General features: G+C 39.5%; 1 protein-coding gene across 2 annotated transcripts in view; it reads right to left on the bottom strand.

Annotated features, from left to right (window-relative positions):
• The window catches only part of LOC149311473 (leucine-rich repeat-containing protein 1), a 118341-nt gene that overhangs the window by 13329 nt on the left and 77182 nt on the right, over positions 1-27830 (bottom strand). The window contains exons 10-14 of one of the 2 annotated variants that reach the window (XM_089531129.1): positions 25741-25824; positions 14337-14452; positions 11785-11957; positions 10561-10697; positions 4136-5410 (exon numbers count right to left, since the gene is read on the bottom strand). In XM_089531129.1, coding sequence (XP_089387255.1) covers positions 5252-5410; positions 10561-10697; positions 11785-11957; positions 14337-14452; positions 25741-25824 — 669 coding nt within the window. In that variant the 3' untranslated portion in view covers positions 4136-5251. Of the gene's footprint in view, positions 1-4135; positions 5411-10560; positions 10698-11784; positions 11958-14336; positions 14453-25740; positions 25825-27830 lie in introns of those variants that run through there. The other variant, XM_089531130.1, reaches the window with a different exon arrangement.

The following is a 27830-nucleotide window of genomic DNA, read 5'->3' as shown; positions in this document are numbered from 1 at the left end:
TCTGATGATGCATTTGAATATGTTCAAATTGGGGGATGGAGAAAATGATCTATTTTATTTATATATTCTACTCTTCCCTAAAGAGCAGAACCCAAGTTTTTAAAAACACCTCAGATGCATCTGAGAAAGTGGACTACAGTAACCATGAAACTACTGCAGTCTTTGTGCTGCAATAAATTTGTCCATGTCCACTCATGGGACTTTCTGTTGTTGCCAATATCTAGAGTGGTTGTTCAGACCTGTGCTGTGAAATGTCAGCAATGTGTGACTTAATAGATGTGTGGCTCACACGATATCCTTGTACTTAAAAAATAATCTTTAACAGCACATAGCCCTGCTAGACTACAATCCCCAGCATTCCTCACTATTGACTATGCTGACTAGGCCTCAGGGGAGTTAATCCAACATCTGCTGGAATGCATTTTGCCAATCCTTGATTTAACATATTGGGGCACTTGTCAACATCTAAAAGTATGGGCATCCACTGCACAGCAAATCTTGACACTGCTATGGTAATTTTGAAGACATTCTGTTGCCTAAAGTTGTGTTTTACCTATATTGGCACCCATGCTACCGTTTGGAGAAATGGTTGTTGTTGTTTTGTTGCTGTTATTTTGGATGATAACTTGTAGAACCTCTCAGCTGCCAAGAGCAAAGCCATGCTAGTTGGGAGATTTTGGAAGTTGTTTAAAAGAAACACAACACACACAATGTGGTCTCATTTTATGACACCCAAAATCAGCTATAAAGTTGCTGTTTCTCTACCTAATAGGAAGAACATCCCAGGGCATTTGCCTTGAACATGGTTATCTGGAGCCTTGCCTGCATCAACAGGGAAACATACTCACAGCCGACCAATTCCTGATATTCAGGCTTGGCCTCACTCACAACACACTGCTTCTACTTAGTGACAGAAAATATTCTTATCACCCCACAAACCCAAACATTGTCAGCACAGTATTGAGACATATTGTAGAAACAAAAATTATGTAAGTTACATTCACTTTGAAAATCATGTTAAGATGGACTTCAAGAGGAAAAAAGCATGGCACTAGCTGTAGAAAATGGATGTTAAAAGATGTTGGCTATTCCATAGACTCAGCATCTAGTTATGTAACACATTCACTTCTGTTACGCATTAAGGATGTCTTTAAAATCTTTGTTTTCAGGCTCATGAGCCGTAGGCATGGTGTGAAATAACCTAACAAAACAGAAGTACCAAAATAGCATAGGAAAGAGACAGCCTTGGCTCCCAACTTTTAACATATGTTGATCATGGCATGCCTTTCATGCTTATTTCGCCAAAACAGGGAGTGGACAAAGTGTTAAAAGACATTTTAACAAGGGACACCATTTTACTATGTCACTGTATTCAATGAATCTTGAGCAGCCATTGATTTTGTTATCCATGAGGGGTCCTGGAACCAAACCCCAGCAGATAACAAAGGCCCATGATATTAAAAAAAAGTTTGTGTATGGAGAATTTGTTCAACCAAGGCTGCTTAAATGGTTCTAGCACTTGGGTAGTGTTTAGATGGAATGAAATGAGGTGCATGTGTTTACAAAGTAGTGCTTCATTTGATACCCCTGTGTAAGAAGAAAATGTGCAAGATAAACTGAAGCATAGCAGCTGAAGCACAGACCCTGAAAGAGTGTAGCTTCTGTCAGTTTGGGTTTCAAATTTACTCAATAATTAGCAAAATTTATGCAAGTGGCTTGGAAAGCAAAAGGTACTAAGGGGCTATATAATCACTGTTCCCGTCATTCATTTGCTTGAAGAAAAGAGCATGAAATCTGCACATCTTGAGATTCAGATAATAGACACTGATATGATGCGATATTCTAATGTCTTTTCTGTTCTGGATTGCCTTCATTTTTGAATCCACCACACACAATACCTCATAGGTCATTAGAGTGAAAGCTGGCTACAGCTCTGCCAAAAATAAATGAGAGATCAGAATGTCCCTTTTGAATCAAATACAGAAATCTAGGTTCCCTAAGGGCAGAACAACACATTACAAGACTAATAAGATTCCATAGAAAGACATTGCATCACTGTGTTGTATATCCCCTTTCTCCCTTAAGCTACTTGGAAATACTTACCCATGGTGTGGTATCTCATTGCATTGGCCCACCCTACCTTTTTGACTGCCACTGAAACAGGAAGGGAAAGGCACTGGTGGATGAAATAGATTAGGACAGAAATACACACTGGGAAGACACAGACCACAAGCAACAGGTTTTCTCTTTTTTTGATGCTACTGTATCATCCAATGTCAGACTGATACCTTCTGCTGTTTCAAACTCTGCTAGTAGCCCACATGGTATTATAAAAGCAAGGAAAGAAGAAATGCAACTTACTCATCATTCTCCATTGTGTGTGTGTCCAACTTTGAAGCAACTGTAGTTCAATATGGGGAAGGATAACTCTTAAATTCAACATAGTAACTCCCATTTACAAGAGGAGGAAGCCCAGCTTGCACTCGTCTGGCAGAAACGTACTGCTCAGAACACAACACGGTGTTGAACTGGGAAGCAGCCATTCAATGGTACCCACATTTGAAGGTAAGATTGAACACTATCACTATGAGGAACCAATCATTTTATTTTAAAAAGCAAATAGCATTTTTGAGTTGTGTGTGTCACATAGGAGCACCATGGAGATATGATCTGTGAACAAGTGCTAACACAAACAAATTTAGCCACTGAGCAACGAAACTCACTGATCTCAGAAAGTGTTCCCTTACTATGATGGTTCACAGACATATACATGGATCACTACTTAATCATGAGATAATGAGACTTCAAAGACTAAACTTCCATACTTTGTCAAACAAAATGGCTTAGATCCTAGCTGAAGAAAGTTCACAGAAGCAAAGGTTCCCACCTCTTTATCCCCTCCTGTTCAGCCACCAATCTGTCTAGGAGATTCAGGAGCCTCTCCTTGAACAATAAGAAGCAGATTATGCAAAACTGTTGGGGGAAAAGAAAGGCCAGGAAATATTCCTCATCATTGTCCTTTACTCATTTTGGGATCCAAGCCAGTATGTCTGAATACAGTCAGGACATATATCTATGTATCGTGTATGCATGAGGGTGAGCCGCCCCTGTGAATCCAATTGAAATTAAAAGCCTTGCCATACATACACTTCAAAGATGCAGACCTAACTGTGGTGCTGTCATAGTAAAAAAAATGGCAAAGAACCTATTAAATCTCTCTTAAATGGATTTTATCTTTTTATTTAAGAAAAAAAAGCTAGCAGTGAGAAAACAGGCCCTTTGTGGAAATCTCTCTTCTTAATTAAGACAGTTCTGATGTCTGAAAGCTGCTTCTCCTGTAGAACATATGGCACATGAAAGCAAACAGATCTTTTAATAGAACATACAGGTTTTTCCACAAATAGCAAAATAAATATTATATGGCCCAAAATCTACAGAAAAAATAATTGTACTTTCATTTCCCCTATATACCCTCATTCCTATTACACCTGATTGGGGGAGAGATCCATATTAGATATGAGGAGTGTTCTGTATTTTTCCCTGAACTGCAATTATAGGACATGCACATATGCATCTTTTACTGACCCCCCCCCCCCCCCACCAAAAGATTTAAATAAATGTTCCAGAAATACTTTTTTTCAGCTGGGTTATCTTTCACAAGTATGTTAGGAAATGCAGGGGTAGTTTGGCTGCTTCCAGGTTTCTACACTTTATATTGTCAAGGTCTTCCAACTGTCTGTTGAACAGCTGTGGGTCAATTCTTCATATATCACAACCAAAATCACAGAACATGCATGCCTCACAGACAATAATTTAAGTCTCGTTTTGGAGGTGGGCTGTACTTTCATCCATTCTTTGGTGAGGTTGCTGCAACTAACAGCTTGCAAAACAGCACTGTTCTATTGGAGACTCAAAGAACGGGCATCTGGTAAATTAATATTTGGTATCATCCTCTGCTGCTTACATTTCAGAACAAACAAATGTGTCACATTTATAAGCAATATTTGGAATTAACATCAAGTAGCAGTTAACATGAAAACAGAACTCTAATTAAATAATAGATAAAGCTTAGTAGCAATTTTAGTACTAGAATAAAATGTTATTGAGCCACTAAAGGATTTTTTTTAGTGTTTTATTAGGTTTTATGGATATAAAACCTTCCAAGTCTGTTTCAGAATATCATGCCCATATAGTACATAACATTCATTTTTCATAACTTTACACACTTGCTGTTGTGCATTTTGTTCAATTTTGTTTACACATGGCACATACAAAAGTAGGCACCTGAAAGTCTAGTTACTGCAAACGCTGCTGCAGCTAGAACAATGTCTCCAAGGACAGTCTTCTTCTGAAAAAGTGTGTGAGTGCATTGTACAATAAGGCAGTGGCAATCTACGCTTCTTAGTGTCATCACCACAGTAGAATGAAGATACTTCTTCTAAAATAAACGTGAATTTTTGCAAAGGGAAGTTAAAAGTTAATTGTTTTCAAGGTAGTACATCTAAGGAAAGTCACCCTTCTTTCAACTAATCTCACCATTCCTAAATCACTGTATAACCTGATTTAGGTGGCATTAAGGCACATACAGATATGACAAACGTGAATCTCCTTGTAAATTCATCCTGCACAAATAGTAAAATGTACCGTTTAAAATTTCTTTTTTTAAAAATGAAATACATCATTTTTTGTTATGAAACTTCTATACAAACTTATAAAATTTACACCATCTGAGCTGCCAGAGAGGTAAAAAAAAAGTATCAGTTCTCTGTATAACTACTACTTTTTTCATCATAGGTCAAATAGGGCCATATATAAATACCCCAAAGCCTTATGGGCAACCCGCCCCCGCAACAAAATAGCAGACAACTCCCCTGTGTAAAAGAGATGCATGATTGTAGTATATTCCCCTAGGTTAAAAAAACAAACAAACAAAGACCTTTAAAATCTACTAAAATGGTAATGCAGGAAATTATGGGAACAATTCACCAGCAAACAAACAACAGTTGCGCAAGCAAAGAACAAAACTGTAGGAGGTATTTCTCAGTGCACACATGTGTTCAAATGCTCGGGCTGAAATAAGGCACTTTTCTTCCAATGAGAAGCACCTTCCAAAGAAATGACACAAGGACGAGATGAGTCGAATTTCTGGTAAAAAACATGAGTTGATTGAATGATATTCCCAGGATGCAACAGTAACGATTCGACAGCAGGGGAAAGACACAGGAGGCAAAAACTTGGAGGACGTGAACCTCTACACAGAAGTGGTCACTCTGTCATTGGCATTATTGACCTCATTTTTGTTTGAATCCAGTCCTTTAGCAGCATTCATATCATTCCGTAAATTCTCCACTGTCTTTTTCATGTTCTTTAATTCCCCAGGGTGTGGAGTGGCTCGCCTTAGAAGTGTCCGCTAAAAACAAACAGTGGAGTAAATAATTTTGTTTTGTACCTTCCTGTGTTTGAATGCTTTTCCAGGATTAGCTTGAACACCAATTATTAGGGTTCTCATGAAATATAAAGAGATGGTGTCATCTTTTTCACAGTAGCTTTCTCCATCAAGAAACATGGCAGGAAGTTTATGCAATGGTCTCCTGGGCAGCCAATTTGGTTTCTTTGTCCCAAGAATTGTCCAAGACATAACCCCCTGAAAGGTGCTAGCCATGATACAAAGAGCAAAATATACCAAATGGAAGGCTGTAAGCACAGCTGGAATAAAGCAAAGCTCATTATTCTCCTACAGATCACTTATATGGAAGTTAACATCAGCTTCTTGTCATTATATGTTTCCAAGTTGACGCTGACTTATGGAGCCCCTATCATAGGGGTTTCTTGGCCAGATTTATTTAGAGTAGGTATGCAATAGCCTTCCTCTTAGGCTGAGTTTCCATGATTGAGAAGAGAGTCAGATCCTGGTCTCTCAGAGTCCTAGGCTGCTGCCACACTGAAGTTTAACATTTCTTTACCTTCCACGGTTCAATCCTATGGAAGCTGGGATTTATTGTTTGGTGGAGCACCAGAGCTCTCTAACAGGGAAAATTAAATATCTCACAAAACTATAAATCCCAGAACTTCATAGCATTGAGCCATGGCAGTTAAAGTGGTGTCTAATTGTTTTATTTCTGCAGTGTGGCAGCAGGCCTAGTCCAACAAGCAGACCACCAAATCACACTGGCTCAGCATGAGCTTAGATCCACATTATGTTAAGCCACACTTAGTGGAACCCATTGGGTTTTAAGTCATTACTAACTTGTCCCAATGATTTCCATATGAATCAAGTTCAATTTAGGACCCACCATACTGTACTAGTAATCCACAAAAAAGATTCCCAGTATAAATTTTTGTAGAGGTCTCTCCCTCTATATTTCCCACTAACTGGCTATTTTAATTAACTAGTTTTATATGGTTATCTATTCTTCCATCTTCTGGAGTTTATTATTCCTGTTTCACCAAAAAATATCAAAGGAGTGGTCCCAAGAAATAATAAAGTCACCCTTACTTCACTGTATAGCAGATCCATCACAATGACACATTGCTCCTGAAATAGAAACCTTTCAGAAAGAGGTCTGTGTATTAATATGGTGTCTGCTCTTATAGGAAGAAGGAGGGATGTTGGCTGGAGTTAAATAATATTGCTCCACATCTTCAACCTTCATGATGATTCAGTACCCATCATGAAAGTGCGGCATCATTTGATACAATGAAGTTCATGTGCTTTTTAAAATGGTTAGGCTCTGTGTTTAGCTCTACGAATCATATGTAATAGTTCAAGTCACTTCATGCTTTTTATAGTGATGTGGTCAATATTAATGTCTAAAGATGTACATTTAAACATGGGGTGCATGCATACATCTACTCTTCAAAACTTTAAAGTGTGTAATCTGGGGAAGGATGGTAGTAGGTATGTGCCCAAACATAACCAGAGCTTTTTGTGAAAATTCAAGAGACTTGGATGCATAAACATTAGATATTGTATATATGAAATATATCAATGCTTTAAAAAGTGGAAAAGTAAATACCACCATTCTGACACATGGCAGCTGCCATTAGTTATATACTCATATTGGATTTTAAATTTTTGTTGGTTGTGAAGAATAAAACTATGTGAAGTAAGGCAGTGGCAAGTTTTCTGTTTTCTATGCTCTCAAATGAGTGAGTTATGAAGGGTCTGGTCCATCCTGTATGCGATGCATGTACGATATACACACACCAGCAACTCAAACTTAGGTACATTATGGCCTGTTACAGACAGCCAAAATAAAGCTGCTTCGAGTCACAGTGGAGGTAAGGTGTTTCAATGATGCATGCATCCTACGAGTCCAGAAGTCACACCAAAGCCACGCTCCAGCCCTAAAGACTGGAGCATGGTTTTGGTGTGGCTTCTGGACTCTTAGGACGCATGCATCATTGAAACACCATACCTCCACTGTGACTCGAAGCAGCTTTATTTTGGCTGTCTGTAACAGGCCTAAGTCTCATGTGGCCAGCATCTTCTTTAAACTCAGGGGCCATCCCCAGCATTAGCAGAGATTTAAAGACTAAGTAAAAATACACTGGTGCATGTGATGGTGGTGGCAAACTACCTGAAACAAAGGCCCTATACAGACAGGCCAAAATAAAGCTGCTTCAGGTCACTTTGGAGGGATGGTGTTTTAATTATGAATGTGTCCTAAGAGTCTGGAAGCTGCACCAAAGTAGCTTTGGTGCAGCTTCTGGAATCTTAGGATGCATACATCATTGAAACACCATACCTCCAAAGTGACTCGAAGCAGCTTTATTTTGGCCTGTCTGTATCAGGCCAGTGTATTTTCTAAATGGAATTAAAAACACGTAAATTTATTCTTTAACATGCCTTTTCTTGTGTTTTAATTTGTCCTCTGACACATGATGCTGTAAGAGATGTTTCTTTTTAAAGAAATTTTCATATGAAAGCTTGACTTGGGCTGTGACTATGTGAGCTATACTGCAGGTTGTACAATTGTTGTTGAATGCCTTCAAATTGTTTCCAAAGGCAAACCTATCATGGGGTATTCTTGGCAAGTTTCTGCAGAGAGGGTTGCCATTGCCATCCTCTGAGGCTGAGATAGTGTGACTTGCCCAAGGTCATCTACTGGGTTTTATGGTCGAAGCTGAGAATCGCACCCTGTTCTCCAGGTGTACAATTAGTCCTAATAAAAGTAAACTGAACTTCTGTGTTTACTTGGTGGCTACCAGCTTGCTGAAGTTAAACTATGATTGTGATGGCGAATCTTTTAGAGACTGAGTGCCCAAGCTCAATGGCGTTCCCACACTGGGTGTCACCTGGTGCCAGGGGAGGACCTCCAAGGGCATGGGACTTCCAGGGGGTGAGACGTCTGGGGGGGAACCCAAGACACACTCTCTCATCCTCAGGCTAGCAATAGCAAACCTCCCCTCTGAAGAGACTTACCAAAAAAAACCCATGATAGTTTGACCTTAGGGTTACTAGGAATGACCTGAAGGCACACACCCAAACACACATACACACACCTAAGGCACACTCTCTCAGCCTCAGACTAGCAACAGCAAAACCCCCTTTGATGAAACTTGCCAAGAAAACCCCATGATAGTTTCACCTTACAGCTCCTGTGTGTGTGTGTGTGTCTGTAAGTGGTGTGCTATGATTAATGTCATCAGTAGTAGTGATCCTCACTCCCGTTTTGGAATGTGTTCTGAGTAATGTAGTCAGTGGAGAATGTATTGCAAAATGGGAGTGAGGATTGCTACCACTGACTACATTACCCAGAGCACACCATTTCCACAGACACAAAAAATGGAGCTGCGTTCTTGGGCCTCCCTCTCTACTGCGCTGGGGTTTCGTCCCAGGTTGCATGCCCTCAGAGATGGCTTTGCGTGCCAGAGGGCACGCGTGCCACAAGTTTGCCACCATGGAACTATAATATTAAGCAAGTCACAGCAATTATAAGGGCTTCACAGAAGCATTTTTAATACAATGTTTTCTGCAGACTTACTGGTTAGGGAATGATTGGTCAAATTGTATGAGAACTAATGTAGCACAGGTTTACAGGTTTGTAGGGCGGACAGGATACATTTTGCCTTTATGGTAGTCACTTTTCAAAGCAAGACTACTGTTTTAGTGTGTGCATTTATGTGTATGTCTATACACCTTCAAGTCACTTGCTGACTTGTGATGAATTTCATAGGGGTTTCGTAGGCAAGGAATATTCAGAGGTAGTTTTGCCAATTCCTTCTGAAACAAACCTACAGCACCTGGTATTTGTTGGCAGTCTCCCATCCAAATACTAACCAGGGCTGGCCCTGCTTAACTTTCAAGATCAGATGGGATCTGATACCTTTAGAGTATTTAGATCCCTTTCTTTTTTGTAGGAATGGACAATGTGTGTATCTCTCCTAGTATTGTTGGGCTACAGTTCCCATTAGTCTTACCTAACACAGCCAATAGGGTGGACTGTTGGGATTTGTAGGCCAACAACGTCTGGTGGAATGCATTTTGCCCATTCCTACTTTAGTGTGTAGTTTAGGCTTTGCTTCACACACATCATCTTTGGGTGTCCTCTTGCATTCTTGAGTGTGAATGCAATTAACACATGTACCACACTTATAGTGATTTGGGAGACTGAGTGGCTGAAGCCTGGTTTTTTTCCCCTAACAGATTAAAAGTAATTGCGTAGGCAGGGCTCACTTCAGAGAGACTTCATTTTAGTGGTTATATACTTTAGTGGAGGTCTCATAAGTACAGTGACAGATGCTCCCACTAGGCCTTCCTTCCTTCATTTAAACAGACAATTGAGCATGTCCTGCTGGCTTATGGGTCTTATGTTCAGGTACTAATGCAAATGACTGTGAAATGAAAGGGGGGGGGGGGGGACAATGGAAGTGATTATGGGGAAGAGACAAAAATCAAGTGGGGTAGGAGATGACAAGAGAAAACACCATGGCCCCTGAATTCCCCCAAAAACTGAAGGGACCACCTCAAGGAAACAAAATGGGCAGGACACTAGCCACAGAAGTAACACATAGGTTTAAACAGCAGTGTGTTGCTGTTTCTTTAAAAAGTGGGGAGAGACTCTGGAAAAAAAGTGATCTATTCAGAAGTGATCTACAGGTTGAATATCCCTTATCTTGAATTCCAAAATCTGAAATTGTCCATATGGGTGGCTGAGACTGTGGCACCTTTGCCTTCTAATGGTTCAATATGCATAAACTTTGTTTCATGCACAAAATTATTTTTTAAATTGTATATAAAATTACCTTCAGGCTAGGTGTATGAGGTGTATATGATAAATAAATGAATGTCCTGCTCAGAATTGGGTTCCATCTGCAAGGTATCTCATTATATAGATGCAAATACACCAAAATCTGGGGGGCGGGGGAATCAAAAAACCAAAACACTTCTGGCCCCAAGCATTTCAGATAAGGGAGACCCAACCTGTATTTAAAAAACTGGAGCACAGTACAATTAGCTAGCACTATACATATTAATATTACAAGGATCAGTGGTCCAAGAAACTGTACATACAACCCTGTTTTTGCATTTGCCTTATAGGGGAAAGAAAAACATACCATTTCATTATCCTCTTCATCTTTTTCATCTTCTAAAAAGCGGATTGCACTGACTCTGTTTACTGCTCGTTCATTCCATGTTTCATCTGACATTTCATTTACCAAACTCTCCAGGGCACCACATCGGGGCAGGTTATCTATTATGACATTGGATAAGAAGCAGAGAGACAGGAAATATGTACTTCAGAGGTTAGTACTGCTGCATACTCAACAATTCAGATGTCGAAGTTCTACCTTGAGGAAAACTAGTAACAGAAAACTGTTTCACAACATGCAATATTCACTGAAGAGGTCATCTTTGAGAATGTTGGCTTATTATCTTTACTTGAGTATTCACATCATATTGCCACGAACCCAGTGACATAGTTTCACTGGATAATTTTGACTGTGGCTTTATATGTCAATCCAGGGGCTGAGGAACCTAATTTGTATAGCCTCTGCTTTTAGACTGTTTTTGCTGCAATTTATATATGTCCAAAACATCCAAAGCACAGTTATCAATTACAAGTAGAACTCAATACCCTCATGTTATTGCTTGCAGTAAGCATTATATACACTTTTAGCATAGCAAACTATCATTCAGAAAAGCTGTTCCAAAATAAAGGTGAACATTTACATTTATTCAGTAACATTTCAGAACAGAAATTATAGGGGTAGGACAGTCATTAAACTGTCTTATTCGTCATCTGCTGGAAACCATATAATACTTAACCTCAAAGCTACAATTTCTTGAAAACCTAGGCATTTATACATTGAAAATATTTTGTATGTTTGCATGTTATTACAGTCAGACATTCACATTTGTGGTCTGACTTTTGTGGATCTCATTATTCACAAATTTGATTAATATGTTCTCTCTAGATATCTCTAGGTCATCCAGTATGATTCTGTTGTCAACCTCTACCAGGGGTCATGCTGGGGGACCTTGAGATACCTAGAGAGAACACTTCTCTGGGCATTTGTAGGCCCTCCAGCACAATTTCATGGTCAATGTCTGGCAGATCTTGACCACAGAATTGCCCTGGAGGACCTAGAGATCCCTGGAAAGGTGTTCTCTCAGATTAAAAAAAAAGGTTTTTTTTTAATTTGCGGTTTTTCCACTTTCATGGGAGTCCTGTGCCCCTAACCCCAGGAAAAGTGGAGGGTCCACTGTATATGAGATTTTCTCATTATCCTGACTGAAACTATTTTCTTATAGAGGGAAATGATCTCTACTGCATTTACCTTGGCAATCAGGCTCAGAAGGCATTTGAGGAAGTAAAACACATGTTAAAATTTTTTCTCCTATTTCAGGGTCTGTGTCTGTCTGGAACGTAAGCAAAGGCTGGGACTGATTATCAGACAACCACAATGCTTTCAGCTTCAAGCTAGTCAGTGACATGGGGAGATGCAGTAACCTGGAAGAGGGGGAAAAAAGGAGAAATTCTAGGCATTCTTAAAAAAAAAACATTTAACCTTCCACCGGCAGGTTAAGGCCTATCTGTTCACACAGGCTTTTAAGAAATTGTTATAAGGACAGGCTGGGATATTGTAGCACTTCAAAACATTCTGATATATATGTGTGTGTGTGTGTGTGTGTGTGTGTGTGTGTGTGTGTGTGTATAGAGAGAGTTTTATCTTTTTAAAATGAATTTTATTCTTTTAATAACTATCTGTTTTAATACTGTACTAATTTAATGCCTTTTTAATGTCCTTTTTTCTATGTTTTTAATTGTACTGTTTTTTAATGTTGTGAATCCGCTCTGAGTCCACACCACTCAAATCAATTATTGGCTATCAAGTCAGTAATTAAATAAATCCAATTGATTTAACAGATCTACTTTCATTTGGGCTAGTGATTGGATTTGGCCCAGAATAAGGCATTTCCAGGCCTCCATAAAGGTGAGGATGCTGATTTTCCTGCACTGGAAACACCTGAACAGAGCTCTAGCCAATATTGGTACAATATTTAGTACTGAAAACTGTATTTCTCTAAACACAAGCTATCCCCCTCCCCTCTTCCTTAGTCGACAAGGAGAAATTCTGTGCCTTCAAACACCTCCAGCCTCTGTGACCAATGGTAAGGGATTGCGGGAATTGGAATCCAAGCAGGTATTAATGCAGGGTGGAGAGACATAAAGGATGTTAGCCCTTTGTAAAGCAGAAGAGAAGAAATGAAACATGATATGGTTGTGGAATCTGCTGGACTACAGTTCCGTGGCTTTCCTGAGACCAATGGGAGTTGGCTGAGACCAATGGGAGCTGGAAGGCCAGGGGTTGCAAGCCCCCTTTTATAGACCAAGGGACTGGTGCTCTACATTATCCCCTCCCCCCATCCAATAGGATAAAGCTTCACAGAGAACAAAGAGAACTAACATTCTAGTTAGACATTCTGTCAAGGCAAAAGGCTGAATGGCTATCTTTCCATTTACTTCCTTTGGTTCCAGCTAATTTTATTCTTTTAAGCTTTTCCTTCCAAGAGGGTAGGAAAAGAAGCACAGCAACTCCAAGGAACTATTTTGGATTTTGGAGGCATGCTGGAAGAAAAAGGAGAACTTTATATTCAAAAGATCCATAGATATCCTGATCTGCTTCCAGTGGAATACCAAGAGCAGCAAAAGATTCTAAAGAGGAAATCTGATGTGAGAGAATCTCCTCCTCTGCCTTCTCTAATAGAGTAGAAGGAAACACAATCTGCAGGGTACCCTCCCATGGACAGTATGATTTCAGCTTTGGTACTCTAAGGTCTATGTCAGTGTTGTGGAATGTGAGGCACACTATAACCCGCTATACAGCAATCTTCATCTTCTCTCACCATTCTGCTAATAGTCCAACAACATCCAGAGGGTCACACATTCTCCAGCACTAGTCTTTTACAAACACAATCTCATTATCAAGATATGCATGCTGTTTTGAACAGTCCACCACCTTATTAAGCTTTTAAAATAAATTAGAGGTACTGTTCTGCTTTAGTTTTTGTGGGTTTTTCAAGTTATGTGGCCATGTTCTATAAGAGTTTATTCCTTTCGTTGCACCAGCATCTTCTCTGAAGATTCCAGCCACAGATGCTGGGAAACATCAGGAATAAACTCTTATAGAACATGGCCACATAACTCGAAAAACCCACAAAAAACTATAGATGCCGGCCATGAAAGCCTTTGACTTCACTGTTCTGCTTTGGTTTATTAAATTTAATTTTACTACCATTGGGCTTGGACATCAGATTAAAGTGTGTCACTCCAAGGAACTTAAAGAATATTCAACAGTATTCATTTCCTGTCCAAAAATAGGTTTCCTGACACCCAGGAAGCCCAGTTGGGAAGAATAACGTAAGGGTGCAAATTTTGCAGAGTTTCTGCCCACATCTCAAAGTGTTTCAGGAAATTAGTCTGTTCAGAAATACACATGGACTTGGACATGAAAATCTATTTTTTTTAACACAGGAAATATATTATTGTGCAAAAATACACTTCCAGAAACACATGTGGATTTTCTCTGCAAAACTGGTATGTTTTGCACAAAACATCTATGCACAATAAAACTCATGTGTTTCTGCACAGAATAACTTTCTGAAACATTTTAAGATGTATGAATAGGTCAAAATTGCACAAAAATATCAATTTTCTTTCATAGTGAAGTGACAAGTGTGACAATTATTTTGTCCTTACATGTGCGGGTGCAGATGTCAAGTATTTACATTCCCATTTCCTCCACAAGAGTAAGGTTGCTGAATTCCACACATTCCTTTCAGAGAGATCATACAAAATAGTTTGACTATGATAAAAATGACAACTTACCTGTTTCCTGCTACATCAAGGACATGAAGTTCTGTAGCTTGTGATATCTCAGGAGGAATCCGAGATAACCGGTTATCCCGTACTGAAAAAACATTTAGACTGCAACACCCACCGATCTGTTTTAATGAAATAAAGAAAAACTGCATTATTTTTGCAGATGTGATTTAAATAAGTATGTGTGTAAAAGATGAAATGTGGGCAGAAATGATTAAATTCCAAAAGCCAGAAAGAAAAATCAAGTCTGCCTTAGTCATCAGTTTGATCAATAATTTCATAAACTGCCAGTTTTGGTATTCTTATATCTAATATTATTTTCTCCTATGGAATTGCAGGCACAGGCAAGAATGATCTGAACTGTATTCAAAGACAAAGGGTTAAAACTCCGTTTTTCCTCCTACCAGTATCCCAGTTCAAAAATGGGTCCATGTACTTATGTCAGAGCTGTAACAAGAAATACAAAGATGCATAATGTTTCAGACAGCATCTCTGAAGTTCTCTTATTTAATTGCTAAAGATAGTTGGAAGTAATCAACTGGTGCACAGGGCTTAACTCTACGCATCTTAACTGCCTGTCTGCCAGTGCTTTTAATTAGTTCTCCCAATCACATTTCTTCTTCTTCCCACATGCTGCTGTGAATCAGGCTCTAAGCAACATATTTGTATTTATGCTGGTGCAACTTCAAAACTTCAAAACCTACTCACCAAAAGCAATATTCACTGTCAAAGGCACTTGCCTATTCAGTTCACTGTACTTGAAGTGCAAGTGTTTTAAGAAGCAAAGGCTTATATTAATCAAACACATGCAACTTTCCTATCTAGCAATTATCGAGATTTCTGCTCATAGAGATAACACAAACTGAGTTTTTTGTGGGTTTTTTGGGCTATGAAGAGTTTTTTCCTGATGTTTTGCTAACTGTGGCTGGCATCTTCAGAGAATGCTGACATGGAAGAGAGTGGGGTATATATACTGTTAGTTGAGAGGAATGATTTACATGTTAATCTGTGTATTGTTATGTTGTTGAATGGCAAGGTCTCAGGGTGTCTATTTAATTAATGATCCACTGTCTGCTGGGACCCCCCCCCCAAAAAAAAAAAAACCTGGGTGGTTTTCATTTGCATGGGATAGGTCTTTATTTTGCTGTTTTTCAGGACTGGTAGCCAAACTTTGTTTACTTTAAGGGTTTCATCTTTCCTGGTGAAGTTGTCCAGGTGTTTATGGATTTTAGTGGCTTCCCTGTACATTCTGACCCGATAGCTGTTGGCATGGTTCAGAATTTCAATATTTTGAAACAGCATTTTATGCCCAGGATGGTTTAGAACATGATCTGCTACTGCTGATTTTTCTGGATGACCCAGTCTGCAGTGTCTCCACCTCGATTAACACAGATTAACATGCAAATTACTCCCCCTCAACCAACAGTATATATACCCCCCTCACTTCCATGCCAGGATTCTCTGAAGATGCCAGCCACAGCTGCTGGTGAAATGTAAGGAAAAAAATTCTTCTATGAAACTGGTCTCAAGGCCCAAAAAACCCACAAAAAAGTATGCATGCCGGCTGTGAAAGCCTTCGACTTCACAAACTGAGTTATTATGGAATTCAAAGACGTAGCCATGTTAGTTTAGATCAGTATGCAAAGATAGTCTGTAGCACCTATGAGACTGAGATAAAGAAGTGGGTAGCATAAGATTTTGTAGATTAAAGTCTACGAAAGTTTATGCTACCAACTTCTTTCTCTCAGTCTCAAATATGGTACAAGAACCTGTTGAGTTTTTTTAGTTCTGGCATACAAGCATGCACTGTCAGTCATCTCTTACACAAATAACATTAAACTTTAATTCAACCTGTGAATCACGAGCAACAGATTCCTTCTTTCTACAGAAAAAAAGGAAAAACACTTACTACATGCTTTCTAAGCTGCACAGAATCAAAATCACTATTTCTAAGTTATAAATCTTAAACAGATTTAATGTGTAATGAGACTAAGTTCCACTGAAATGAATAAGACTTTATTCCAAATGAACATGCCTAGATTTCAAGAGCAAGTCTTTTATATTTATTATATCAGGTTTCCCACTTTCTCTTATCTCTATCTAGAATTCAATGTAGAACTCAAAGGTCACCTAACACCATCTTCGATGGCCTTCAAAACGTCAATTCAAGATAGCTAGAATTCTATGATGGATGGAGTTCAATACTGCATATCTTATCCCTTCGTGTTATGGATGCAAGTCCATAATAAAAATTCTCTTGAAGTTACCACAAATGTTACCCAGAAACTTAAAAAGGAATGGTACTGTTTGGAAGAACACAATACTTGTATCAGCAAGCCACTTGAAAGCCTCCTCTAAGCACTGATTATAAATCTAAAAATACTGTTTCAAAAGTATTCATTAAATGCTAGCCAATCAACTGGAGTCAATTCAATTTTGGTTGAAACTAATGTTCATATTTTCCCCCTTCATAACTGAAGTCATTTGCACTAACCACCCCAAATATCCTCCTTCTCATTACACTTTAATCTTTCTGTTAGAATTCTGCCAACATAAATATTTTCATTATATTCTCCTCCATAAGAAACAGGCAAGCTTTTCCTATGTTCATGCAAGGAAATCAGTAGTGAATGCATGAGCATGATGATTATATACTTCATTTTTAAGTTACAGACCCTTCCAAAGAATGAGAAACCATGCACTAAAATTTCTGTAAGTGCTCTTATAATTTCACAGGATGTGAAGTGCTGAAACAAAAGGAGATACTGTCTGCCTAATTGATGTAATTCTAAAATGAAAAACTGAGAACAATTATTCTGGTTAGTGAATGCTAGATGAGCTGGCAATGATGCCCTTGTTGTAAACAAGAAGTGTTTGCTTTCACTAATTCTATATCAGGAACATAAAGCAGAATGAGTGCTGGCCATGCAGCCTTCTGAGCATCCCCCCTCCCAAATACTGGAAATTCCCAGACTTTGGGGGCAATGAAAGTGCAGTGGTGGAGCCAGCCGGTTTGAATCATCATGCATTGAAAGCAGTCAGATGGAAGGAACTGGTGTTAACTGTGAGACTGAACAATACTTACAATGTTACAAGAATTTACCTGACTCAATTTCCAAGCAGCTAACAGTTAAGAAAAACACAAGAGACAGTTGTTTGATTTCAACACAAACTTATTATTTCCGTGGACTCGACAGTATAATTCACATTTTCCTCTCTCTCTCTCGCTCACACACACACACACACACACACACTGTAAGACAGTTTCCTCACCACCACAGAACTCCACATTTCTAAAGTCTCCTTTAGAAAACACTTTTAGTGGGAATTTCCCCCCCTGAAGTTGGCCTCACCAAATAATTGCAATCTATTTGATAGTAGATATTTGCCTAACAGAGAGCTAGTATGGTTACAGTGGTTTGAGAGTTGAACCACTACACTGGAGACCAGGGTTCAAATCACCAATCAGCCTTGGGCAAGTCACAGTCTCTCCGTCTGAGAGGAAAGCAATGCCAAACTCCCTCTTAACAAATTTTTGCCTAGAAAACCCCATAACAGGTTTGCCTTGGGGTCTCCAAAAGTCAGGAACTACTTGGGAACATAACGATAACATTTGCCTACCATACTGCAAGGTTTTCCTCATGATAGCTTCCTGTCAACTCATCACATGAAAGAATATGGAAGGCCAGCCATCTGTAGGGGCAGGCTATGTAGATCTGGCCCCTTTCTACATAAAATCCAAAATGGGGGACAATGGGACAGTGGTAAAAGTGTTCCCTTGCCTTAGACAATAGATAAAATGGTCAGCTCCTCACATGGGCTGTATGCATCAGGCAGTAAATGTATTAAGCAAAAGTATGTGCTAAGCAAACATATGCCACCCATTCTATATGCACAGGGTGGGGGTATGATACACAGCTATGTCTTAATTGTTCTGTGGGTTTTTTATATAATAGTTGGCTTGATACATGCAGTACTATTTTAATATCAGTCATATGTAGATGATTAAAATGTCGTGATATGCAGTTGAAAAATAATGGTACAAGCTGAATAACACACTGAAAGGCATCTGTGGCAGTTTGGGAAAGTTACTTTTTTGGACAAATGTTACTAGAAACTTCTAGCCAGAAAGGCTATGGACTGGAGGATTATGGGGCCTAAGGTACCAGATGAGGATGCATAGTCCAAACAAAATAAACAAATTATCAACTGTGAACTGAAAATCTTATTATACACATTTTGTTCTTTTAAAAAAAGCACTTCCAACTTGAAAGCTATTTTCTGTGTTCCTCAGGGATGAATGAATCACAAACGCAACTTCACTGTGATTCTAATATTCAAGAGCTTTACTGATAAATGCTTCGTGCATGTCTAAGAATAGGAATGGGTTAATTTAATAACACAAACCACTCAATGTTCAGGAGGAAGGGAAAAAATCAACTATATGTTGAATTATACAACAGTAAGTTAAAATGTTGTTTTAACACTGTCCAGCATCTTTTAAATTTGAAAACGGGAAGACAACCACAAATAACAGTGGTGAAGATAGTACACAAACATATTTATCTACATATAACAATTAACAGAGTGTGATGTGGGTGAAAATTCTTTTAGTTTGGAGGATTCTCTTGTATTCTTGTAGAAAGCCATAAAATCAGGTTCAAAAGACTAAGTGGTTGTGATAATATGCATGTTTTGAAAGCCTCAAGCATCCATGCCATAACCTAAAACCTAAAGCCTCTCTATATAGAAAATGACCTCTCTCTATATAAAGTGGGTATGAGATACTATGTGTCAAATATGTACTTAATATATTTGCCAACATAGAAATAGATAATTATTTAAACTGAAAGAGAGAATTGCAAAGATCTCAGAGTATGGATACAAAAATTCAATAAGAAAAATAATGCAAGAGTCAGGCAAGAGAACTTCAGAGCGGCAGACATTTGAATATGGGTGGTGATGTTATAGTTGTAAAATTTAGAAGTGTCCCCTTTCTCACTTACATTCTCTAATTCCTGTTATAACTGAGGAAGTGTTAGGGTTTGTTCATTCTCAGTAGAATTCCAATTACTGTGAGATGTTTAGGTCCCAAATCTGTATTTCTTGGGAAAGGTGTGTCTTGCTTTTTGCGGCCTGGGTCTGTCAAAAAGCTTGGTATATAGGTCATGTATTTAAAATGTGTATATATAGTGCATAATAGTGTATGTATGGTTGACCCTTCCAGTTCCAGACGTCCCTCCCAAGAGGAGGAACAATGTAGACAGTTGCACTCCATATTATTCAATGGACAGCAATGTGTCCATGTGCACACACCGTCACTGAATAATATGGCGCTGGCAATCTCTCTGGGCAATCAAATCCACCATTTGCTAGCCTGCCAATGCGGCAGGGCCACTGTAGATGTATTCCTAACTCAACAACTGCAACATTAGGCTATTACATAGGCAAATGTATAACAGTCAGCTTGGATCAAGTGCCAGAACTTTTCTATCAGTGCATCCCTTCAGACAAAACCTTCCAGAAAAAGTTGCCCCCACATCAAATACTGAACAGAGTGGTGAAATACCTCATGACTGTACATATGTGTCTATATAAATAAGCTCTTAGTTCCTACTGAGATTTCAAACAGGTAGGAATCAAAGAATCTGACCATCATGTCATCAAACCCACTGCCTGCATGAGGCTGCCTGCCGAAATCCACCCCCTAATTCCCCCTGTATCAAACTGTTCGCTACTAAAGCATCCTAAACCCACCTCCTTTGATCTCACCTGTCAGAACTTTATCAGGGTTCCATCCCAAAACTGCACAGCACAGGTTTTCATTATTACACTTGGCAGTTTGTTTTGTCATATTTCTGTAGGTGGCACTGATGCCTATGATTAGCTGCAAAGCAGCCTGAATAGCTGGTTTATGTAACACCAGACACACAGTTCAACTCTAGCAGATGAGATTTCAAGCTCTGTAACAGCCACTTGTGACTTAATGAAAAATACTTAAAGAGCCTGCAGGGAAAGAATGTACGTGTGCATGCATGTGTGCACATGTGTGAGTGCACATATGCATGCACAGACTTATTTAACATCCAAATAGTGCACAAATTAATTGGTCTTCCACTGATACATTACAAACCCTCAGGCCTGTTACAGACTGCCAAAATAAAGCTGCTTCGGGTCTCTTTGGAGGTATGCTGTTTAAATGATGCATGCATCCTAAGAATCCAGAAGCTGCACCAAAGCTGCATTCCAGTGCTTAGGAATGGAGTGTGGGTTTGGCACGACCTCCGGACTCTTAGGACCCATGCATCATTTAAATAGCATACCTCCAAAGAGACCTGAAGCAGCTTTATTTTGGCAGTCTGTAACAGGCCTCAGTGAGCAATGTCCAGACAAAGTTTCACATGAAAGTGGGTGTCTGTGGCACTCCTGGAAAGAAACAACCTCGCTTAAACACTGCATCAGAATTGTCTCCTTCTACATTGTTTCCTTGTTCTTTGATACATGGAAAACCAACCTCTGTTATCAGTGGGAGGAAATGTACTATAAAGCACACTGCTGTCACATTCACGCTTGAATTATGGTTATACTAAATTATAATAAAAACTTTGGCCACCTGTAATTTAGACTACAGGCAAACACTTAACTGTAGAATCACTTGACAAGTGGGAAAAGATATTGTTATGTTCAAGCTTTCTGTTATGCCAAACAGCTAGCTAAAGGTGTAATTCATATGCTACCTCATGTAAAGATTTGCATTGTGCATGCTGGTGTTATTTCACAGAGTTGGAAAAGACCACAAGGGTTGTACAGTCCAACCTCCTGCCATGCAACTTGCAACTCCACTGTTTTCCCTGTATCCCCCCACCCCCACCCCAACATAGCCATGAGTTGATTTGGAAAGCAGCTATGTCTGAAACACCACTATGAACCTGCTGTAGGAGTTTGTTCTGAAGATGCTGGGAAGTGTAGATTCACACCGGGCACTATGCTTGGATTCCTGCCATTTCACAGATCCTCAGTCTCTGTCCAGCCTCTTATTGCTGCCAGCTGTCTACTTCCGCCTCTGATGTGGCAGTGGCAGCATTGCTTCAGATCATTCATCTCTCTCCTGTCCTGTATCCCTTTGTTCCCTACTCATGTTGTGTATGAGATGGGAAGCTGGAGAGAGACAGGATCTAAGAAAGAATGAGTAGGACTGCCACAGCCACTACCTTAAAAGTGGAAGTGGACAGCTGGACATGTTTTATTTTATTTTTTTAACTTCCAGATGAGGGATGTTCAGTTTGCATTGTATAATCCCAAATTTCTCAAAAAATATGACTGTAGAGAGTTTATCAAACAACGTAATTGCTACTGAATCAATGCATCCCAGCACTTAACTATGTTAGCATTTCACTTCTTCTCTCACACTAGGGACAGGTAAAGTGTGGCCCACAGGTGTTTTTTTTAAACCACCCTACAAAAATATCCCCCCCCCCCCCAGCACTCTTTTCTTCCTACAGGATGTGGAGGGCATTTTTCCACCACGTTTGGAACCCACCCACCCCCTTGAAAAACACTGCCTCAAAATGATCCCAAATGTCCAGGAAGACCCAGAAACATGGTGGCAAATTACTATTGTTGTTGTTGTTGTTGTTGTTGTTGCAGGAATGGATGCAGCTGACGTGTTGCACAATTGTTCACACCATCTTATACACACTCAATCCTACAAGCGTTCCCAAAAGATATAATAGCCAGAGCAGCAAAAATCTGGAATAAATTATTTTTTGTTAAATTTATTAAGAAGGATATTGGTTTTACTTTCAGTAGTAAATCTCTTGCATCACAATCATTTCCAAGAAACTGATAAGGAAAGAAAGATTGCATTCTACTGCCTATACCTGTATGTCCAAATCATCATCAAAATGATCATACGTTATTAAGAGCAAAATGTTGAATGGAAAAACACCCGCTTTGCATGCAGATAAACTCAGGTTCAATCCCTAGGCTTTCCAGACAGAGTGGGCTGTTGAGGTGTATAGCCTGCTTGAAATCTTGGGACAGCTATTCAATGCTGACAACTCTAAAAGCTAGAGTATATGTATATGAAATACAGACCTATGTAAAAATATCAGTACTTAGACCAAAGGTTACTCTTTTGAACCCGGCACAAGAATCTGAGCCTAATTTGGAGGCAGCCCTAGTCAGATCACTCACGGCCTCACTCCTTCCTGTTCTTGGCACTGGATGTCAGGGAGAAGATACATAAAGTCACCCTCCAAGTAGGAAAAAAATGTATCATTGGGGCTTCTCTAGCTTGGAGGCTTTAAAGCAAGGGTAACTAAGAGGCTGTGCAGACTGCCCATAAGGGGCACTGCAGCTGCCTCCAGCTGTGCCACATCTGGCTTTTTCAGGACACAAAAAGGAGCCACAAAAAGTAGCTCCTTTTTGCACCCTGGAAAGGGCGCTAGAGAAGTACCTTAAAGTGTGGTCTAAGTGTAGGCACCTTTGGTCTAAGTGTGGACGCAGCACTAGAGAAGCACTGTGACGCCACACACCATGTGGAGCAGCACACGGCCTCATGCCACCATAGGAGCGGAGTCGGGGCGTACGTCATGTGGACTCCACACCAGGCCAGCCTCAATGGCCAGTGTGCATAGCCCCTGACTCACCTTTGGTCTCAGACTTGAACTCCCATAATCCCTCACCACTAACAATGCTGGCTGGGGATTTTGGGGGCTGAAGTCTAAACCAATTGGAGAACCAAAGTTTTCTCTTCCATACACATGCACAAACAACCCTTTAAAGTGTAGGAGTCTATTACCAACTGCAGCAGCAAACTCCTTTTACCCTGAGGAACAAGCAGGAACCAATATGAACAACAATCAAGATTGTGGCATTCATAAGTATTAGCACTTATAACTGAGATGGAGTCTTCGGGATGTTGGGGGCACACCATACTGACTTTCAGGGCCAATGGTCCTGCTATGGCAGTTCTCTCAATCTGCAGAATTCCTAGGTGTCTCAACCAGCTGACTCCCCACCATTCTCCTTCCATCTCTGAGCACTCTTTCAGCCTCTGAATGAAGTAAATTAAAACACTTCTTGTCATTTTGACTTTCACATCATGTATGGCTTTTCTTATTTATAGTATATGTTCATAATTTCCTTAAAGCAAATGTTAGCAATGAAACAGCTGCTACACTGGGAACTAAATGAACACCACCAGAAGCCTGTCTGCTAACATCCCCCCTACAACGCTTCAAGGGGAGACAAACTGGAGCTCCTCCACAGACTGAAGAACAATAGACTTATTTCAGGATGCAATCCAGAGGTGATTCTCCTCACTTCAACAACCAGCACACCATCATCTATGCTGTTGCAGAGGATCCTTTGTTCTACCTGAACAGCTCTCCAGGCACTCAGCAGAAACGTGGAATGTACCAAAATCACCTCTTCCCCTTTCTACAAGCAAGTGCCCACACAGGATAGGAATTCCTTTAGGAAACAGCCCTTCCACCATGGAAGAGGACATCTATATCCTTTCTGAGTCTGCTGGAACAATCACACTACCTCTTGAGACAATGTAACCTACATGGCCTCCATTTGCTGGAACAGATTACAGTGGCTTCCTCTCTGGAACTGTGGCCTACACAACCTACACCATAACACAAGAGACCTTCACCTTGATGGTTAGTGTTCATAGAATCATAGAATCATAGAGTTGGAAGAGATCACAAGGGCCATCCAGTCCAACCCCCTGCCATGCAGGAAATCACAATCAAACCTTCCATGACAGCCTCCGTTTAAAGACCTCCAAGGAAGGAGACTCCACTATACTTCGAGGGAGTGTGTTCCACTGTCTAACAGTCCTTACTATCACCTCTTAACCTTCTCTGCTCCAGACTAAACACCCTCAGCTCCCTAAGTCGTTTCTCATAGGGCATGGTTTCCAGACCCTTCACCATTTTAGTAGCCCTCTTTTGGACACGCTCCAATTTTTCAATGTCTTTTCTGAATTGTGGTGCCCGGAACTGGACACAATATTCTAGGTGGGGCCTGACCAAAGCAAAATAGAGTGGCACTATTGCTTCCCTTGATCTAGACACTATGCTTCTATTGATGCAACATAAAATTGCATTAGCCTTTTTAGCTGCTGCATAGCACTGTTGAGTCATGTTCAACTTGCGGTCTACTTGGACTCCTAGATTCCTTTCACATGTAGTCTCATTCAGCCAGGTGTCCCCCATCCTATATCTGTGCACCTCATTTTTCCGCCCTAAGTGCAGTACCTTACATTTCTCTGTGCTGAATTTTATTTTGTTCGATTTGGTCCAGCTTTCTAGTCTATTCAGGTCATTTTGAATTTTGATCCTGTCCTCTGGGGTATTAGCTATTCCTCCTAATTTGGTGTCATCTGCAAATTTGATAATTATGCCCCTAATTCTGTTATCCAAGTCATTGATAAAGATGTTGAATAGCACTGGGCCCAGCAGACCCCTGTGTTGCAGACAAACACCAGCATTTCAGAACCCAAAAACACACCTGCCTTCTAGAGCTGCAACTCCAGTGGTGTAAGAGATGTAGAAGATATGCAAGGTGCACTATGCTTTGAAAAATCAGGCACACCACAGGATAAGATCCAGTTCCCAGTACCAACATCACATCTTCATTGATTACTGAACTAGATTCCTGGGAAGATTCTGGGGCTCAGTTTCCACTTGGATACTATGCAGTTGTGCAGAACTTGTCATGGGATACACAACATACAAGGTTTACATTTATGATGATATACTCTTTCAGGGTATAAGTTCTCACTGGCGTTAGAAACACACATGTAGGTGCTGTTTTACATAACCAAGAAGACAGCAATGTTCAGATCATTTTTTACAATCCCATCCAATGCAACATCTGAAGTTATGATCTTGGATTGAACTTTTGCATAGTAATGTTGGCAATAAAAACACTAACTAAAAATAGCTAATTAACAATACTTGTAATTGCCTGGGACTTTCAAAATGATTCTGCTAAGACTTCCACACATATATCTGCAGTTAGTGTTCCAGAAGACCACCCTGGTAAAAGAACTAGCCTTCAGCTTCAAAAATATTTTTTGTATAGTGAGATGATATTCATAGAAGTAAGAGCTGACTTTTCATATCTGGGATAGGAAGGCTTGGCCAGTGAAGGTGGTAATTATTTGAGCCAAGCATCCATGTAGAAATTGGCTGCTGCACATTCAGCAGCATATCCAAAGCTCCAATTTTAGTCCTATGTTGTCATAACATATTGTGGCTAATTTCCTTAAGCCTACTTCTTTACTTCAATCCTACTCCAAGTATTTCATATTTTACTAACCATAATGTTCTAATCTGTTTCACCATCCTTTTCCAGTTCCCTACCATAAATAAGAAAAATTGATAATTCTTACCTCTTTAGGTAAAGACACCAGTTTGTTTCTGTCAACATTCAATATATTCAGTTTCTTTAGCCTTCCAATGCTCTTCGGTAAAGTCTGTTTTGGATCCAAACAAAGTAGGGTCAGTCATCATCCTGGTTGCTACCAGAAATAAAAAAAATGGCCTCTAAAGCAAATGAAGTGGAAGTTCTAGGTGCCACAGGATTGCGGCTAGCTTTAGATATGCTTCAGATATCTAAGGGGATTATCTTCCAGCAAAGGCAGCATTATAGACAATGCCACAAAATGTAGGAATGTTACTTTTTTGGACTATCACTCCCAGAATCCAGAGCCAATAGAGCCAGTTTTCTTGTCAGCTGGAGATCCATAGTCTAGATACTGGAACTACATCCAGACTTGATAGAAGGTCCACAATTCTGCTTTTAAAAGATTACCAATAATACTACTAATCTCTTTTTGCACACTGACACTTGGAATGAGGTTCAGGATAGGAAAATGTTTTTTTTTTTAATCTCTTCCTCTGCTGTGCATCCATCTGCATCCTTCAAATTGTCTAAATGCTTGGCAGCCCCTCCCGCAATGCCTTCTGGGACTTGGGCTAGCAAAGAGAGTAGCAGAATTGCTTAAAATACATTTCTACTCAGTTTGGGGTAATTTTCTCTCTCCTAGCCAGCCCCTACCCATACTGAGGCTCATAATTTTATTTTATTTTTTTAATTTTTTTTATTGTTGCTTTTCTACACAAAATATCACAATGTAACACAACTTTCTCACATAAAACAATAACAATTAACATATCTACTAAACATAACATACATAAAATCGCTCAATATACTAAAAACATATTACATAAAACACAAATTTCCTACCACTTGATCTTTCTTTTATTTGTTTCACATTATTAATAACTGTTTTATCTATCTGCTTTTATAACTGCTAACTTTACCTTTTCTAATCTTTATCGACATCTTAAGTTAACATATCCATTTCCATTCACTTGCCTTTCTTTACCCTATTTCCTTTGAGTAAACTCATCTTTTTCTCAAATTTACATTCTTAACCTTGTATATTCTCTTTTTCATACTTCCCTTTTACCTAACTGTGTCATCATCTACGAGTGACCTCATTTTCTTAAACCATACCCAAAAATTTTAACCCATAATTCTTTATCTTTTAATTGTTACTTTTTTCCAACGTTTTCTAAGAAGTCATAAAATAAGTCACATTCTGTCTTTGCAATATCTTCAGTTTTTTCCCTTCATCCAACTTGTCATTATGTCCATCTCTGCCATTTCATACACTTTGATCAGCCACTGGTCTATAGTTGGGGCTTTATCTGCTTTCCAGAATTTAGCATATACAATCCTAGCATATGTAAACAGATAAAATAATAGTTTCCCATATTTTATTTCCACTTTGTGTTGTACCATTCTCAACAGAAAAGTTTCTAGACAAAATGATATTTGTATGTTCAAGTCTATTATAAGTGTTTTATAAATTCCCAGCCAATATTTTTTTACTTCTTTGCATGACCGCCACATGTGGTAATATGAGTGACTCATAATTTCCCACAGATGCCTTTTCTGAAGTTGCAAGGAGATAGAATACAATCAGACCTCTGTATCCACAGATTCGACCAATTATGGGCTGAAAATATGTGTGTGTATTGGAGGGGGGGGGGGGGGGGAGTTGCAAAAGTTCTGGAAGTTCCAAAAAGCAAAATTGACTTTGCCATACATCATGCACTATGCTGAATCCACCCAAATGAAGTGATGTGTAGGTACAACCTGTTGTAACCTCCTGCCATTTCATAGATCCTCAGTCTCTCTCCAGCACTCATTCTTTGAGCATTATTCTCCTCACATGTCATTTGTTTGCAAATACTATGCCATTTTAAATAAGGGACTGTGAGGGATACTGGAACCAATCCCCCATGATACCAATGGCTGACTGTAATTTTATTATTTCCATTTTATTATCTTAGGATTCATGTGTAAGACATTCTATTCAGAGACCATGCTGTTCTCCACCTATGCGAGTTGCCATGAAGTCGTATATGCAGTTGTGTGCACTGTAAGTGATTGTGAAGGGCAAAAGTCCAA

This window comes from Sceloporus occidentalis, unplaced genomic scaffold (genome assembly GCF_023333645.1).
Source record: "Sceloporus occidentalis isolate IW3139 unplaced genomic scaffold, rSceOcc1.0.p SCAF_6, whole genome shotgun sequence".
Classification (NCBI taxonomy): Eukaryota; Metazoa; Chordata; class Lepidosauria; order Squamata; family Phrynosomatidae; genus Sceloporus; species Sceloporus occidentalis.
The sequence above is the reverse complement of the archived record's forward strand: the minus strand, read 5'-3'. Positions and strand labels throughout refer to the sequence as shown.